This window comes from Lytechinus pictus, chromosome 19 (genome assembly GCF_037042905.1).
Source record: "Lytechinus pictus isolate F3 Inbred chromosome 19, Lp3.0, whole genome shotgun sequence".
Classification (NCBI taxonomy): domain Eukaryota; kingdom Metazoa; phylum Echinodermata; class Echinoidea; order Temnopleuroida; family Toxopneustidae; genus Lytechinus; species Lytechinus pictus.
In genome coordinates, this window is record NC_087263.1 from 7682250 (window position 1) to 7697154 (window position 14905).

The 14905-nt window shown below is 36.5% G+C and overlaps 1 protein-coding gene across 1 annotated transcript in view; it reads left to right on the forward strand.

Annotated features, from left to right (window-relative positions):
* Nucleotides 1-13446, forward strand: part of LOC129282671 (nuclear pore complex protein Nup205-like) — a 46522-nt gene extending 33076 nt beyond the window's left edge. Inside the window, exons 28-36 of the mRNA XM_064113637.1 lie at nucleotides 174-295; nucleotides 1121-1280; nucleotides 2301-2433; nucleotides 3103-3408; nucleotides 3777-3857; nucleotides 8084-8250; nucleotides 8827-8941; nucleotides 10346-10480; nucleotides 10787-13446. Coding sequence (XP_063969707.1) covers nucleotides 174-295; nucleotides 1121-1280; nucleotides 2301-2433; nucleotides 3103-3408; nucleotides 3777-3857; nucleotides 8084-8250; nucleotides 8827-8941; nucleotides 10346-10480; nucleotides 10787-11049 — 1482 coding nt within the window. The 3' untranslated portion in view covers nucleotides 11050-13446. The remainder of the gene's footprint in view (nucleotides 1-173; nucleotides 296-1120; nucleotides 1281-2300; nucleotides 2434-3102; nucleotides 3409-3776; nucleotides 3858-8083; nucleotides 8251-8826; nucleotides 8942-10345; nucleotides 10481-10786) is intronic.
* The last annotated feature ends 1459 nt before the right edge of the window (nucleotides 13447-14905 follow it).

Genomic DNA, 14905 nt, shown 5'->3' on the forward strand with positions numbered 1-14905 from the left:
GTCAGAGCTAACAACTTTCCTTGATTTTGATTGGCTGAGAAGCAATGTTAGTATAGCAACTGTCGGATAAAATGGGACTTGTCGGATAAAAGGTCTGGCAAGTCCTTTCATGAAACGCTCCCCAGGATCTTATCCTTGTACCTTAATAATTTATTTTTTTGTTTGACTTACAGTCCTTGTTGATGAGAGTTGCTGAGAGTGCCAACGGTGCCCAAGCATTACTACAGATGGGTCTGATGGAAAGACTAGGCCAGTGCAGGTTCATAGATCTGAGACCAGAACACCACACAATCAGGTAGCTAACTTTGTGTTTTATATATTAGAGAATCCTGATTCAAGCTTATACCAATGGATTCAATAGGATGCAGGAGGAGTCCTCAAATAATTGCGAATTAGTCATTAATCGGTCAAGCTCCACTTTACATAACAGAATTACCCCAACTTCAAACCCAATCACATAGTCAAAGCCTGGCAAGTTCCACTGATCAGTTAATGTACCTGGGTTCTGTAACACAAAGATTAGCGATCAATCGCTAAATGAACTAACCAATCAAGATCAATGTTTCATGCACATTTGGTTAAAAATACTGACCATGAACCAATCAGAAGTGTTCTTTCATATTTTCTATTCATTGCTAATCTCTGTGTTACGGGGTCCTGATCCCCTTTCACAAAACGAGAGTCACACCTGGGCCTGTCTTACAAAGTGTTGCGATTGATCCGATCAATCACAACTATGGATGGCCAGCGACGTCAACATCTATTATTCATGTTTGTTCAAAATATTTTCCAACTATGATGTATATTCATGCATTCATTGTTCTCTTGAAAATTCACTGTGCTTCTCTTTGTTTACAAAGGACATTGTGCAAATTTTCTTTAGAAAAAATTATGACACTGATGGATTTCCATAGAGTTACGATTGATTGGATCAATCGTAACTCTTTGTAAGACGGGGCCGTGGTGATCATGAAAGGCCTGTGTGGTTATTTTATAATTGTATATTAATTTTTGTTATTAGTGTATGAATACTTATATTCATTCATTGCCCTAAAATAACAAATTTTCTGCCCTAAATCAAGTATTCTCTATCAAAATTACTTTCTTTCTCTCTTCACAGTAGTCACCCAAGGTTAGTTGAAGGCATGGAAGCAATTGCTGTGGATTCTTTCCTTCCTGATGTAATGAGTCGCTATCATCAACTACTCTTCCCAGTTCTAAGGTTATGCACAGCAATTCTCACTTCCCTAGGCAGTCAACACAAGGAAGCTACCAATCAGGTGAGAGCATACACGCTTAGCATGCCTAGCCAACTGAATATTATATCATCCAGTTTTTGTAATCTCTGTTGAAGACTGGGAATGATTTTTTTTCACAGAACAATGTAGCAGGTTTCATCACACAGTAAAACAATTAGTTTATTTTATTCATTCTTTCATTCGTTCAAAGGTTCTCCACTGTGTACTGGTTCACGTTGACACCTTTATTGCAATCTTATAAGAGCAGCATTCTTCACTCTTTAACCCTAATAAGCTGGGGGGGGGGCTGATTCAGCCCCCCCCCCCCTCGACATTTTTTTGCGATAAATCTGCCGCGCAAATATTTTTTACTGCGCCGCTCACTGACTTTTTACTTTCAAGTCTGGCGCAACTTTTGAGACCAAAATTGTGACCCCCGGGTACGCGGTTCCGAAATTAAGCAACATTTCGTAAGTGCATGCAGACCCCAAATTGCTCAAAAACGTGAATTTGCGTACAAATCCAATGCAAATAGTGTTTTGAGCCAAAATTCATAAATGTATCATTATTTTTCCTGTTAGTGATTAAAATCAATTAATTTAATCTTGTTTATGGTCAAAATAAAGTCCCTGACAACAAACATTGAAAAAACAATAAAAAACACAAGAAATTTAGAAAACAATAAAATACATAAGACAATAAATGTGATGACCAATTTTTTTAAAAGTAAATTTGATCAGATTCCTATAAAGAGTCTGTGAACCAAAAATTAGCAGTTTAGGGGCATTATTTATTTAATTAGAACAAACTGTTAATTTTACGCATAAATTAGCATAAATAATTAGCAATGAGATTTTCGCAGAATTTGATCTTATAGTTTTGTAGATCATGCCATGGGTAATGCGCAGGCCAATCCTCATCGCGATCGCATGACTGATGGCCGTGATCATAAGGGGGGGTGCTGAATCAGCCCCCCTCCCCCCTCAGTCTTCTTAGGTGTCGAAATAGCCCAGTCTATTCAGGGTTAAAACCAGTAATTCTGTTTCACTCATTCATTCATAGGTTCTCCACTTTGTAATGGCTCATGCTGACACCTTCACGGCGATCTTACGGGAGCAACATCAACGTCCTGAGAGAGAATCGCTTGAAGAACTCTCTCTTGTGACAGGGGTTATATGCACAGTCATGGGAGAAGGTAAGATGGACATGCATAATAATAAATACATGTACAATTTATATAGCGCAATTTCAAACAGAGCAAACAATAATAAAAATATATTAAAGGTTCAAATTAAAGCATTAGGGCAACTTGTCAAAAGTCTGTGCAACGTTTTGTAGCAGGAATCACTCAATGAAGATGCTATGCATCTATTCATTGCAGCTTTCTTGCAGTCCACATCATTTTGTCTATGGTGACTGTAATGCCGTGTAATGAAATGCTCCATGCAGGATGCTACTCAAGAACTGTTTATTATTATTATTGTTAGGACCTATTCAAAACATTTAAATGTTGTTCAAATGACCATTAAAAAGCAGAGACGCTTCCCTATTAAAAAAAAATGTAAACCATTTGACCGTATAATTAGAAAAAAAAACCTTCCCATAATGTTGTTGGAATTCCACATTATACATCTTTAAGTCCATCAAATAACCATCTTGCTTTCCTTATTTCATTGACATTGTTTTGATTTAGTGGGAAACATTCCATCAAGAAAATAAAGAATATTCACTTCTTCCTTGACTCTGAAATATTGTTTGCAGTTGATGTCACACTTGGTAAACCTACATGACAGTCTAAATGTGGGAATGTAGAATTGCTTTTATTATTTTTTTTCACTTGCTTGCCTTTTAAATGTCTTTTCAGTTGACTATTTTGACCCATCTTTGTTGGAGACGAGCGTCCACGCTCAGATTCCGGTCCAGACCCACCTGACCCGGCTCCATCGTCAGATCCTTGCCTTGGTACCCAGGTACTGCAGCCTTGACCAGTGGCTCAAGGAGCTGAAGAGCGCTGAGGGGTGGCAGAGGGGTGCAGCAGATAGACGGGGTACGGAGGAAGAGCACAGAAGGGATGCCGAGACGGAAGGCAAAGGGATGAATGCGAGGTTGTTCTATCTCGAGATCGTGAGCCATGTGATTGGATACTGTCGAACTGTGGTCGTTCGTTCAGGTGTGTGGCTTATTGATTATAATTATACTTGCTTATTGTTGCGTTTAACACTACTTTATCAGAAGTCTCTAAGTGCCCTAACTTTATGCGGCATAATTACCCTGGCTAGGAGGCGCCTGGCTATACATGGAAAGTCCGGGATTCGATTCTCGGCCGCGGCACCTATGGTCTTTTATCCTGCATTCAGATAAATGGAAATGCTATACGCATCATTGGTCACTAGGTGTGCACTTGTTTTAAAAAAATATTATTAATTACCCTGGCTTAGCAGAGTGGCTGTTAGGTGCGCTGCATTTCAAGGAATATATTCTTGCTAAGACAGTCAGTATGAAGATAAATGACATTTGTTTTCAATGACCTTTTTGCAGGTACTAACGCTGATGAATATCAGGTCATCTTCACTCCATCCCTTCAAGAGGCGGTAGCGCGAGACTACCAAAGACTAGAAGGTAAACACTCTTTATTCACACACATTATTATGATTTTCAGTAATCCTTTCATTGATTTCCATTGAATCTTGATCTTGATATTGTTGATGTACAAACACCTGGTGTGGCTATCCTATACATTTTAGGCAACAATGCATGAAGTCCTTCATTAATACATTAATTGATCTAAATAATTTATGTGAGTTCTTTAGATTTTGGGGTTGTTGTAGCTACCCTTGTGGTATCTGGGAGTATACTTCGGGGGAGTGTTTATGAAAGAACTTTTCAGACGTTTTATCCGACAGTTACCATAGTAACAGTGCTTCTCAACCAATCAAAATCAAGGAAAGTTGTCAGATCTAACAACCTGTCAGACAAATATGTTGATGAAACGCTGGTAGCGCCTCTTATTCGCCCTTATGTGGTCGTAAATTATCTTGAGTGAGTGAGTGGGCGGATAAACGTATCTAAACAAACCATTCCTTGGAATGGAATATCGGTTTCAGCCGTCTTTGGTAATCGCATCGTTCCAGCATATTTTGATGGACAAAAGATATAAAGATATATGATTTATCCATACAGAAATTATGCATAGTGAACGTTAAGTGTTGACGTGTGATTTCCTGTGAAGCCACAGAATTTAATCATCGAGTTGCCTCAAAGTTTAAAATCTGTTTGCGGATTTTATATCTCTAAAAAAAAAACAATAAAAGCTTAGTATAAAACATTAAATCTGTTGGTCAAGATTTATTTCATTATCAAACTCAATTGCTGAATAATAGCTATTCTTTTGTACTATTTTATATGATAAGGTGAAATAGACATAGCTTGACACAAAATGATATAAAATAAGAAAAAGGGGAGAGTAACAATGAGACCACATGCCTTTCAGTATGTTTTAGGGCGAGGCCATTTTTAATTGGCACATTTTTCCACTTTAGCACAAAAAAAAGAAATGATAAAAAGGGAATTGAAAATAGCCAGGGCCAGTGAAAGGCGTATTGAGGTCAATCAATTCTCGCTACCCCAAATAGCGATTTCGCCGAGATCCGGGAAAATCCCTGTAACGTGCATTGCATTATGGGATAGCTTTTTCGGTATTACAACTTCCTGTTCGGAAGTCCAACGCACTGTTTTGCCATTTAGATCAAAAGTGCCGTCATGCACAACAACACAACGTAGCTTTCGCTCGGAAAGTTCGTGATCACAACCCTCTCTTTCACTAACAGTTTTACAGCCTTTTCTGCTAAAGTCACTAATTCTGCCTGACGCTTTCCATTGCACGGTATTCATCTGTCAGTTAAGATTTTTTTAAGTTCCGAAACTGATTTTTATCCATTTTGTGGTCGACGAAAAATTGAACGAAATGAATGCTGAATATATTTAGTGTCTAGTTGAATACGATCGTGATGTCAGGCCGGTCGCTAAATGCAAAATTTTAAGATATTCATTATTTGTTTGATTTTTTTTTAACCAAATAAAAACATGAATAAAAATTATACTCACGTGAAATATATTTTTTATTTTTATTTATAATTCAAATGGAATCAAAACTGACCAAATGTAATAAAAAGTATTATACTCTGTACATATTACGCTGATTGGCATCGATTTCAGCGTGGTGGAAAACTCATTATCGCGAACCTCGCGCGAGCATGACTCTAAACCGGAAGTGGTGATGACGACCCGACGGAGTGAAAATTATCTCGTCTCGCGCATTATGAGATTTTTGTTCCTATTTGGGGTAGCGAGAATTAGGCATCCGATGGCCTTCAATTGATTCAAGCCCTGAAACCAAATAGTTACGTGATTCGTGGAAGATGAAATGGGATTAGTCCCCTTATATTTAATCAAAAGGGCATTCAACATTACCATTTCCCCATTTTAATGAGCTTTGAACAATTTAACATTTCATGTGTTTGAAAAAAAAAAAAGAGATATTCCTGTTGATTGAGAAGTGTAGTTTGGTTTAAAGATGTTAGATAAGCATATATGAGGATTGTCATATTGTATATTGTTTTTGGTATGGTATCATTTAATTTTCCCTGTCTGTCTGTCTGTCTTTCTCTCTTTGACGTAGGGTGTTTACCGTGAAGATGAAACAGAAACTAACAAATAATGTTGTCACAACCCTTTCACCTTTAGAACTAATGTCACTGAGACATCTACGAAATTGTTGTATTGTATCTTATCTTTTGTATGGTATCCTTTTATTCTCTCTCCCTCTGTTTCTCTCTCTCTCTCTCTTTATATCTTTGTCTTGACGTAGGATGAAGATGAAACAGAGACTGACAAACAATGTTGTCACAAGCCTTTCTCCTAATTAATGTCCCTTCAAGATATAATGAATTGTCATATTGTATCTTATGTTTTGTATGGTATCCTTTAATTCTCTTTGCCTCTCCCTCTGTCTCTCTCTCTATATCTTTTGTCTTACATGAAGTAGGGTGTTTACCCTGATGATGACACAGATACTAACAAATAATGTCATCTCAACCCTTTCTCCTAATTAATGCCTATTAGAGATCTTATATAGTGTTGTGTTGGCATTTGGATCTATTGCACTTTAACTTTCAACCAGCCTTAAATGAAAAAACGCAATGCAGGATGTACAGTTTATATATACATTTATTAGAAATTATAAATAAGTTGATGACAAATAATATGTGAGTAAGTCTGATGGTGACTATACTCTGAAGATGAATATGATAGTAACTCTGCAAACTGATGTAGTATAAAATGTAAAGTCTTCTGTAGCTCTAAACTTGATCTCTTATATATCTGCATGCTGGAGCCAATCTAAAACTGTAATTGAAACTCCAATCTGTAAAACTGAAATCTAAACTCTAATCTAAATTGGGTTCAGAAGTGCTCTTTTTATACTGGTCTAGTCAAGACTCTCTACAACCAAACAGATGTTTGTCAACCTTGGATGCTTGACCAAAACAATCTGTACGTCATAACTTTGAACTGGGGGAGTGGTCCTTTTAGTAAGAAGGAGGAATGCAGTGATTAAGAAACCCATAAAATGTGTGTGCATCAGAAGTTTAGCTGGTAGAAGAATGAGTAATACTTTCTGAGGAAAGTTGGAGTTGGTATAGTTTCCTGTTATACTTCCTGTAGAAGTATTGATTACATGTATTGATATATCACTGAATATATGTGAGATATGTCTTATCACATAACAAAAAAAACAGGAATGATGCTGAAGAATGTCTGTAATCTTGTATTTTCTTCTTTTATATGGTATCATAAAGCAGAGCTGCCAAGTAGTATGATTTTTCCGTATTTCATACAGAAATCAATTTAAAATACGGCAGTACGCTTTTTCATGATAAAATACGGGAAAAAACAAATTAGAGAAGAAAAGGTATTGTTCGCCCCACTACGCATCCGGGAGCTTTCGAGCGGAAACAATATGGCAGCCAGCCCGGGTCACTCGCAACGGACTTCGTATATCCATGTGTGTATGTTTTCTGCATGTGTGCAGTGCTTGTAGCATCAATTGTCTATGTGTGGGACCGAAGTAAATCGGTGCTCCAACATCGTTGATTGAACGTGTGTCGCATCGCATCGCGCATTGCATCGTTTTCATCTGTGCACTCTACCAGTGGTTTGATTTGAGATTTTATTATGGAAATCATCAAAATGTCTTCTAAAGCAGCTCAACCACGCAAACAACATTTCAAGGAGGAATATTGCAAACGATGGAAGTGTATCATTGCGTCAAAGAGGGACCAGTTCAGTGCGAGATGCACACTTTGTGAATGTGATTTTTCTGTGAGCCATGGACTATGGAGGAGCGAATGACATTCAAGCACACTTGAAATAAAAAAGCACAAGTCGCAAGTGGTCGGGAGTTATGTGGAACCTAGATACTTTCAAAAGCTTTTGAAGCACTGCAGTATGTACATGTACATTAGAGACAGTTAAGAGTTAGAACTGAAATAAAGGACATTTTCAAGATTGTCTGTACTAGGCCTACTTCAAAGGGTTTTTTAAAATTTAACTTAAGGGCAAATTAAATGCATTCACTTTGATGTGTTCAGTCTTCAACACATTGTTTACGTGTGGGGCGCAAATGTAAGAAGTGATCGAACTTTGCCATTATGTATGCATATTTATCTCACACGGTAAAAATACTGATTTTTTGGTCAAAATACTGATTTTGGGGGATAAGAATACTGAAAATGCAAAATACAACTTGGCAGCTCTGATAAAGGTTTCTTTTTTTGGTTTGTACGTAGCCTCAGCGATGGCTTCGCTTGATGTCAGCAAACCTCCCGGTCTTGGCGTCATCGTTAGACATCTACATCAGTCTGCTGCACAATTCATGGTTGCCATGGAGATGCATCAACAGTCCGTTCACAAGCTTCAGAACATTGCGGATCTTCCAGCAGAGGAATTGAAAGAGGTTTGTATCATATTGTTTTTTTCTTTCTTTTTTAAGGCCATTATTATTTTATTATCATGTGATTGATTGAAGAATAGATTATATATTGTATGTAATAGGGCACTGGATTTCAAAGAGACAGAACTTTGTTATTTTGTGACCGTTTCCTGTAAAAGAGCTCTCAAATTTAGGAGCAGAGGTTAAACTTTGTAGACATGTTATTTCATTTTGAAATTCAGATACCACCGTCCACCAAGTGAATATGTGGTATCCTTTTGTCGAATTGATTTTATTCACTCATGCATGAATGAGGAAACATCCAAGTCATGCCAGATGGAAGTGGAAATTCTATGCTCAACAATGATAATTTGTCTATTTTATTTGTCATTAAGTTATGATAAATGATTTATAATTCTCTGTTTCATTTTTTGTGAGATGCACACTGGACATATATATATATTTTTTGGGGGGAGGGGGTAGAATGAATTATTGATATCATTTCTTGTACAGGTAGAAAGAAAGAGAGAAGATATATTTCTGCATGACTAGACCGTTCATGATTATTGGACGCCGTAGTTCTTTTTTCTTTTGATTTAGTTGTCACATAGCGGCGTAGGCTCCCGATCAACCACCCAGCATCGTCTTCAATTAGCGACACGAAGGCTCACTCAAGATGTCCGTACTAGAGTCAAGGAACTATCAATACTTTTCTGTATCCTTTACGTGCTTTCCCTGCTAATAGTGCTGGGCTGTATTCCCATATTGTATTCCCATATTGCAATTATGTGATATTGAAAATATATTGAATATTCGATAACGGTTTTATGATTATGTCGATATATGACGGTAACATAATATGAGCGAAATGCTGTTCTGTATTGCTTCAAACCAACTCAGAACTTTGTAAGTTGGTACCTAAATGCTCGCTTTTCATGGACAAGCAGCAATGATGAGAGCCTTACTTTCATTTCCCCCTTCCCTGCTCTCACGAAATTGCAGCTGATAAAGACTCGGCAATATATTGTGTTATCAGCAATAACATTGAAATCAAATATCAAACAGCACTGCTTGCCAAACCCTATATTTTACAATGTAAATGTAATTTTTTTTTAAAATAAATTGCATTTTTTTGTATTTAATATGAAAGTTCCTTCAAGTCAGGGTTCCCAGCCCATCAGGGAAATTTATTTTACTTTTTTCCAGTCAGTTAAAAATCAGGGGAAAAAGCCAAAAAAAATCAGGGAATTTTGATCAGCCCAAAAGTCAAAAGCATGGTAGTCTCTCAGACTCTGTTATATTTTGTTGCATATCAAAACAACATCCATTGAATGACTGGTTATGGTGGTACTAATTAGTTTTACATTATTGTGTTTATACTGAAAATACATGTAATTCACTGCATAAACCTAGTAAACATGCGAAACTGGGAATGGGTTTAAATAATTATCAGGGAATTTTGTTTTCTCGAAAAGCTGGGAACCCTGCATGTAAAATCATCTTATTTGAAGTGCATCATAATGCTAGGAATACTGCATTCAAAATTCTGCTACAGTATATATCAAGCATTGTGGTCAGAATTAAGTCCACATCAGTGGCAATATAGTGGCAAGACTGTGCTATGATGAATATATGATGTTGAATTGAATTTTGTTCCTACAGGGAGGCTCGCCCATTTAGAGTCCTCTTCTCTCTTCTTTCTCGCATTCAAATTAAAATCTATTTGATGGATCAACTTCAAACTGGTTCAAGTATGCATATTGGAGTGAGGATGATCTGAGTAATATTCGTTAAGGTCAAAGGTCTCAGAAGCCATTATATGCCAGAAATATCTTGGGTTTTTTTTTTTTTTTTTTTAAACTAAATAATTGTTTTAAGTATCAGCTTTGCTCGTGTATTCATGTGGAAGCGACTGATCTAATCAGAGATTATGTCATGGAGTTAATGTCGCACAAGTGATACTAGTATACAAATTTGGTTTCTGAATCTTAATTTGTTATATTACAGTGTGTTGGTTGTTACACACAGTTATTACATTAAACTGGAATTGGGTAATTTTCCTTTTATTCATATATGCTTTTACTTTGTAAGTATTCCTTAACAACTCTTTACACTTTAGATTCCATAGAATGTGATGTCTTCTTAATCTGGCGCCATCTGGAGTACTATTTCTTACATTGTCATCCTACTGGGGGTCCCTCAGCGCCCTTTTCGCTCTCCTTTGCTCTTCGTCAGCCACCAAGGAATTTAGGAGGTAAGTGGACTTAAAGCAAAAATTTTCATATACCATAACCGTCTTATTTTGTATCCAGCTTTTGTTTAAATTGTCAGTGTTTGATTTATGTTTGTCATGTGAACCAGATCTTTAATCATAATCAGAGAAATTTCTTGTTGTTTTGAGCATAAATTAAATGTTTATTACCTAAGAAATTAAACATATAATAAATTTGAACCTGTTTTTACATAACAATATTATGTTATTTACCCAAATAATATGCTACATTATATCTTACAATACAATGCTAATCATATTGTTTGTTTGATGTGTTATGTGCTATAGATCTTTCAAGTCCATCACTAAACGTCACCCAGGATGAGAGCCAATCCCGCTTCCCGCCAGTCAGTCCTCAAGCTCTAGGTATCACCCAAGATGATCTTAAGCAGCTACGTCTCGATGCCACGAAGTGCCTCAACGATCCGCTCCTGAAGCGCGTCCAGGAGATCGAGTCTCGTTTCCAAGCGCAGCGTCGATCCAAGCATGCCTTCGTCGCGGCGTTGGTTCGGCGTATCCGGCGTCTAGTCACGTTGGATGCGCCTAGGTGATTTAGGCTTTCAAGGAAACCTTCGAAGTGATCAAAAGATGGATTACATTCCAAGGTCCATACTCTGAAGTCTGGTTTAACGTAGACCATGGTCTAACTCTGTGCTAGAATTATGGGAAGCATGTTTGCATTGTATGTTTCGTATGTTTACTGACATCTACCTTATTTATCCTTCCCAGACAGTTAGAAATATTTGACAGTTAAATGAGCTGATAAATTGAACCTCTACATTTGACTGTTAGAAAGGTTCTTTGACATTTGCTCCGAGGAAAATTGCTCCGAAGCAAAACATAAAGCCTACATGTAACCTCCTAAACTAAATAAACCAAAATACTTCTTTTTTTTATACTTTATTCTGAACCAAAAACTCTATTAAAACCCTTACTCTTAACCCTATGCCCTCTGAGTTAATAAGACCTGAACAAATGTTGCAGGAGTATTATGTCATGTCAGTGTTCAAGATTAATGTCAGAACTGGCTCTCCATAGTTGAACTACAACTTTAGACCAGGGCTCCATAACAAAAAGGTTTGCAGTCAATAGCTAAATACCAATGACCAATGAAGATCATCGTTGCATGCCCTTTCTGTTTAAAATACTGACCAGGAACCAATCAGTGCAGTTCTATCATATTTGCAATTCTTCGCAAACCTTTTTGTTACGGAGCCCAGAGTTTAAATTTAAACCCATCTTCAGAATATGGGCCCAAATTTTGTCATCTTTGGCTTACTATTGTTGTGATTGATCAGATCAATCTCAACTGTTTGTAAGACAGGGCCCAGATATGATATTGTCTAACATTAGCTTCTGTTTTTGTAATATATCTTGAGAATAAGTGATACAAGACCATGTAATTTAACAGTATTGTTAAGTCCTTTTGTAAAGAATCTGTCTACGATAGTGTGTTCTTTGTCATGTATAGATGTTTATATCTGCCAAAGCCAAGCTTAAAGATTTTGTTAACAAAAGAAAGTAAAAGATTTAAAATTTCATTTGAATATTGGGGGATGTAAATTGACTGAAATGAAAAGGAGTACAGAATATAAGATTACTAGCAGGAGGGGGTCACAAGTAATTTGCCCTGTAAAAGTTAGTGTTTGTGTATATTTTGTAAATATGTATCCAGTCTTATTCCATGTACAAGCCATGTTGTTTAAGTTGGCGTATGACCACTACAGAGCTGCATCTATAATTTGTGAAACTAGGAACATTTATTAAATCTTGGGTGTGTTTCACAAAGGGTTAAGTAGTATAATAATAATAACGTCATATTTTACCCAGGGAAGCCACTTCAGTTCTGAAAACTGTTCTACCAGCAGGCCCTGCTTAACATGATAATGTAATTATTACCCCGACTTTAGCACAGCTAGTATATGGCCATCAGATTCTTTACAAGTATGACTAAGAGTCATGCGGAAATGCCCATGTGCAATCGTTTGCGGCACTTAAAATCATTGCATTAAGAGTTATAAATGTTACATATTATCATTACTATTATGTCATTTAACGCATAATTTGATTGATGGATGTGCGAGTCCTGTGCACATGATCCTGACCAATGCAATGATGCGTTATATACCGAACACAACTGAACTATTTAAGTATGACTCTATTAAAGCCAGAATTAAATCTTTTTGAAACACCCCCAGGGGACCCTTTCAGTGCAGCATGTTGCTTTGATGGAAGACGATAGGTGAATATTTCCAAGAATCCAACTTGTATATACTGCTCTGAATGAAAATCCTCAAAAATCTTATTTGATTCAAGCATCTCCTACAACACCAGGAAAGCATTACATGAAATAATTAATCGGTAATATTCACCGACTGTTCTTTACAAGGTGGCAGGTGCTACTGAATTGAACCTCAAAATGAAAATATACTTTTCATTCTCATTTTTAAGAAATGAGCAAAATGCGATTTGCTCCAATATCTGATCGTGGACCAGATGAAATGCGCCTTTATTCAGATTTCTTCTAAGGTCAAACAGGGAGGTGTTTCATGAAAGTTGTCAGCGCTGACAATTTCAGTGAAATCCTTGGTTTTGATTGACTGAGAGGCACTGGCCTCTGAATGTTACTATGGTAACTGTCGGAGAAAGTCAGCTTGTCAGTGCCGACAACTTTCATGAACCGGTATCCTGATGTCCAGAAGAAGTCCCAGAAGATTCAACTTGAGCAGACTTACCTGTATGTACAGGTGTCTCCAGTTTGTTAATTTGTTGACATTTTGTAAATAATCATGTTTTGTAGAACAATGAGCAAGGAAAGCTTCTCAATCTCCTTACCTGTCAAAACTATCTCCTTTAAAATGTAATGATTTTGTTTTGTTCAAATGGTTATAATTTTTGAATGAATGAAAGTTGTTGCATGAAAATAATAAAATATAAAGATATTTGTAGCACTGCTTGGTTAATTTCCGAATTTTTTCTATTGATCTCTAATTATAAGACCAAGTCAAAGATCTACATTATTTTCTAACAAAAAAACCCAGAAAAAACCAGGACAGATAAGTTTAGAAAAAAAGAGATCTTTTCTGATATGAGAAATTCAATGTACAGTTGAGGCCAAAGGTTTACATACACCCATGGAATTTAGTGAAATTTGTTCGCTTGCCAAACATCGTAAAATTTACTATATCTTTAGAAATATGAATACTACCATGACGAATTTGGTATCAAATGAAAGAGCGTATTAAGCTCTTACACAAGATGGGGATGCCGTTGGGATTAAAGTATATTTCGGATAGAATTTTCTTGAAGAGAAAAAAAATAATATTTGTGCCAAATGTATTCTATTGTTTGTTATCATATTTTCAAACATCATTTCATAGAAATATATAAATGTCAAATCTATGATTTATATTACATTTTCTATCATGATATGTCACCACTGAACAAAAAAGTGTAATCTGAAATGTTTGTGTTGAGAAGTAACTAGCACAAATATGAAATGTTTTTGTCAAGTTTTTATTTTTAATTTGTCTAAAATATGAAGATTTTTTGGGGGAAAATTTACACCTTAATATTTTTCAGCTCCTGATGAAAAAGCAATGTGATGAAGGGGCATGACATACTCATTTGTTTGATATCAAATTTGTCATGATAGCACAAATGTTTAATTAGATACAGTAAATTTTAAGATGTTTAGTTTGGCAATTGTCAACTTTTCTTTGAATTTCCTGGGTGTATGTAAACTTCTGGCTTCAACTGTATATTGTACATGTACAGAGATGTGGTATGAGATGGATGGGCCATGTGCTTAGGAGGAGAGATGCTGAATCTGTGAAAAGAGCACGCAATCTGGAATGGATGGCATAAAGGCCGCCGCACACCTTATGTTTGGTCTGCAACTCAGTTTCGGAATAAAACAGTAGAATTTGATGCTAATATGGAGACATGAAATATCTTACTGCATAATGTTATAAATCGTTGTATGAATACCAATGTTCAAATCTGTGACTATGCTGTCATCCTTATTAGAATAAAAGTGAATACAATATCAGGTCATAATGATGTCATAGCATAGCATCGTCCAATTGGCTACAATTTCATCATATGAAACTAATTTTGCCTTTACTCCAAAATAAAAGCTTGCAATCATTTTGTATTAATATTCTTTCAGTTAATTTGAACCTCAAATAAAAAGATGCTTTTCATTCACAATTTCAGAAAATGAGCTAATGCGATTTGTTCCCAAAATCGGATCGTGGACCAGTTGCAAAGTGTGTGTGGCCTTGTGAGGAAAGGGAAGGCGAAAGAATTCAGTGTAAAGATAAGATAAAGAAGGAAAGCAGTATGGCTGTTCTCACACTTTCCCTTCCCCTCTCTACCTCTCGAGTTCTCCCCTCTCCCCCACCC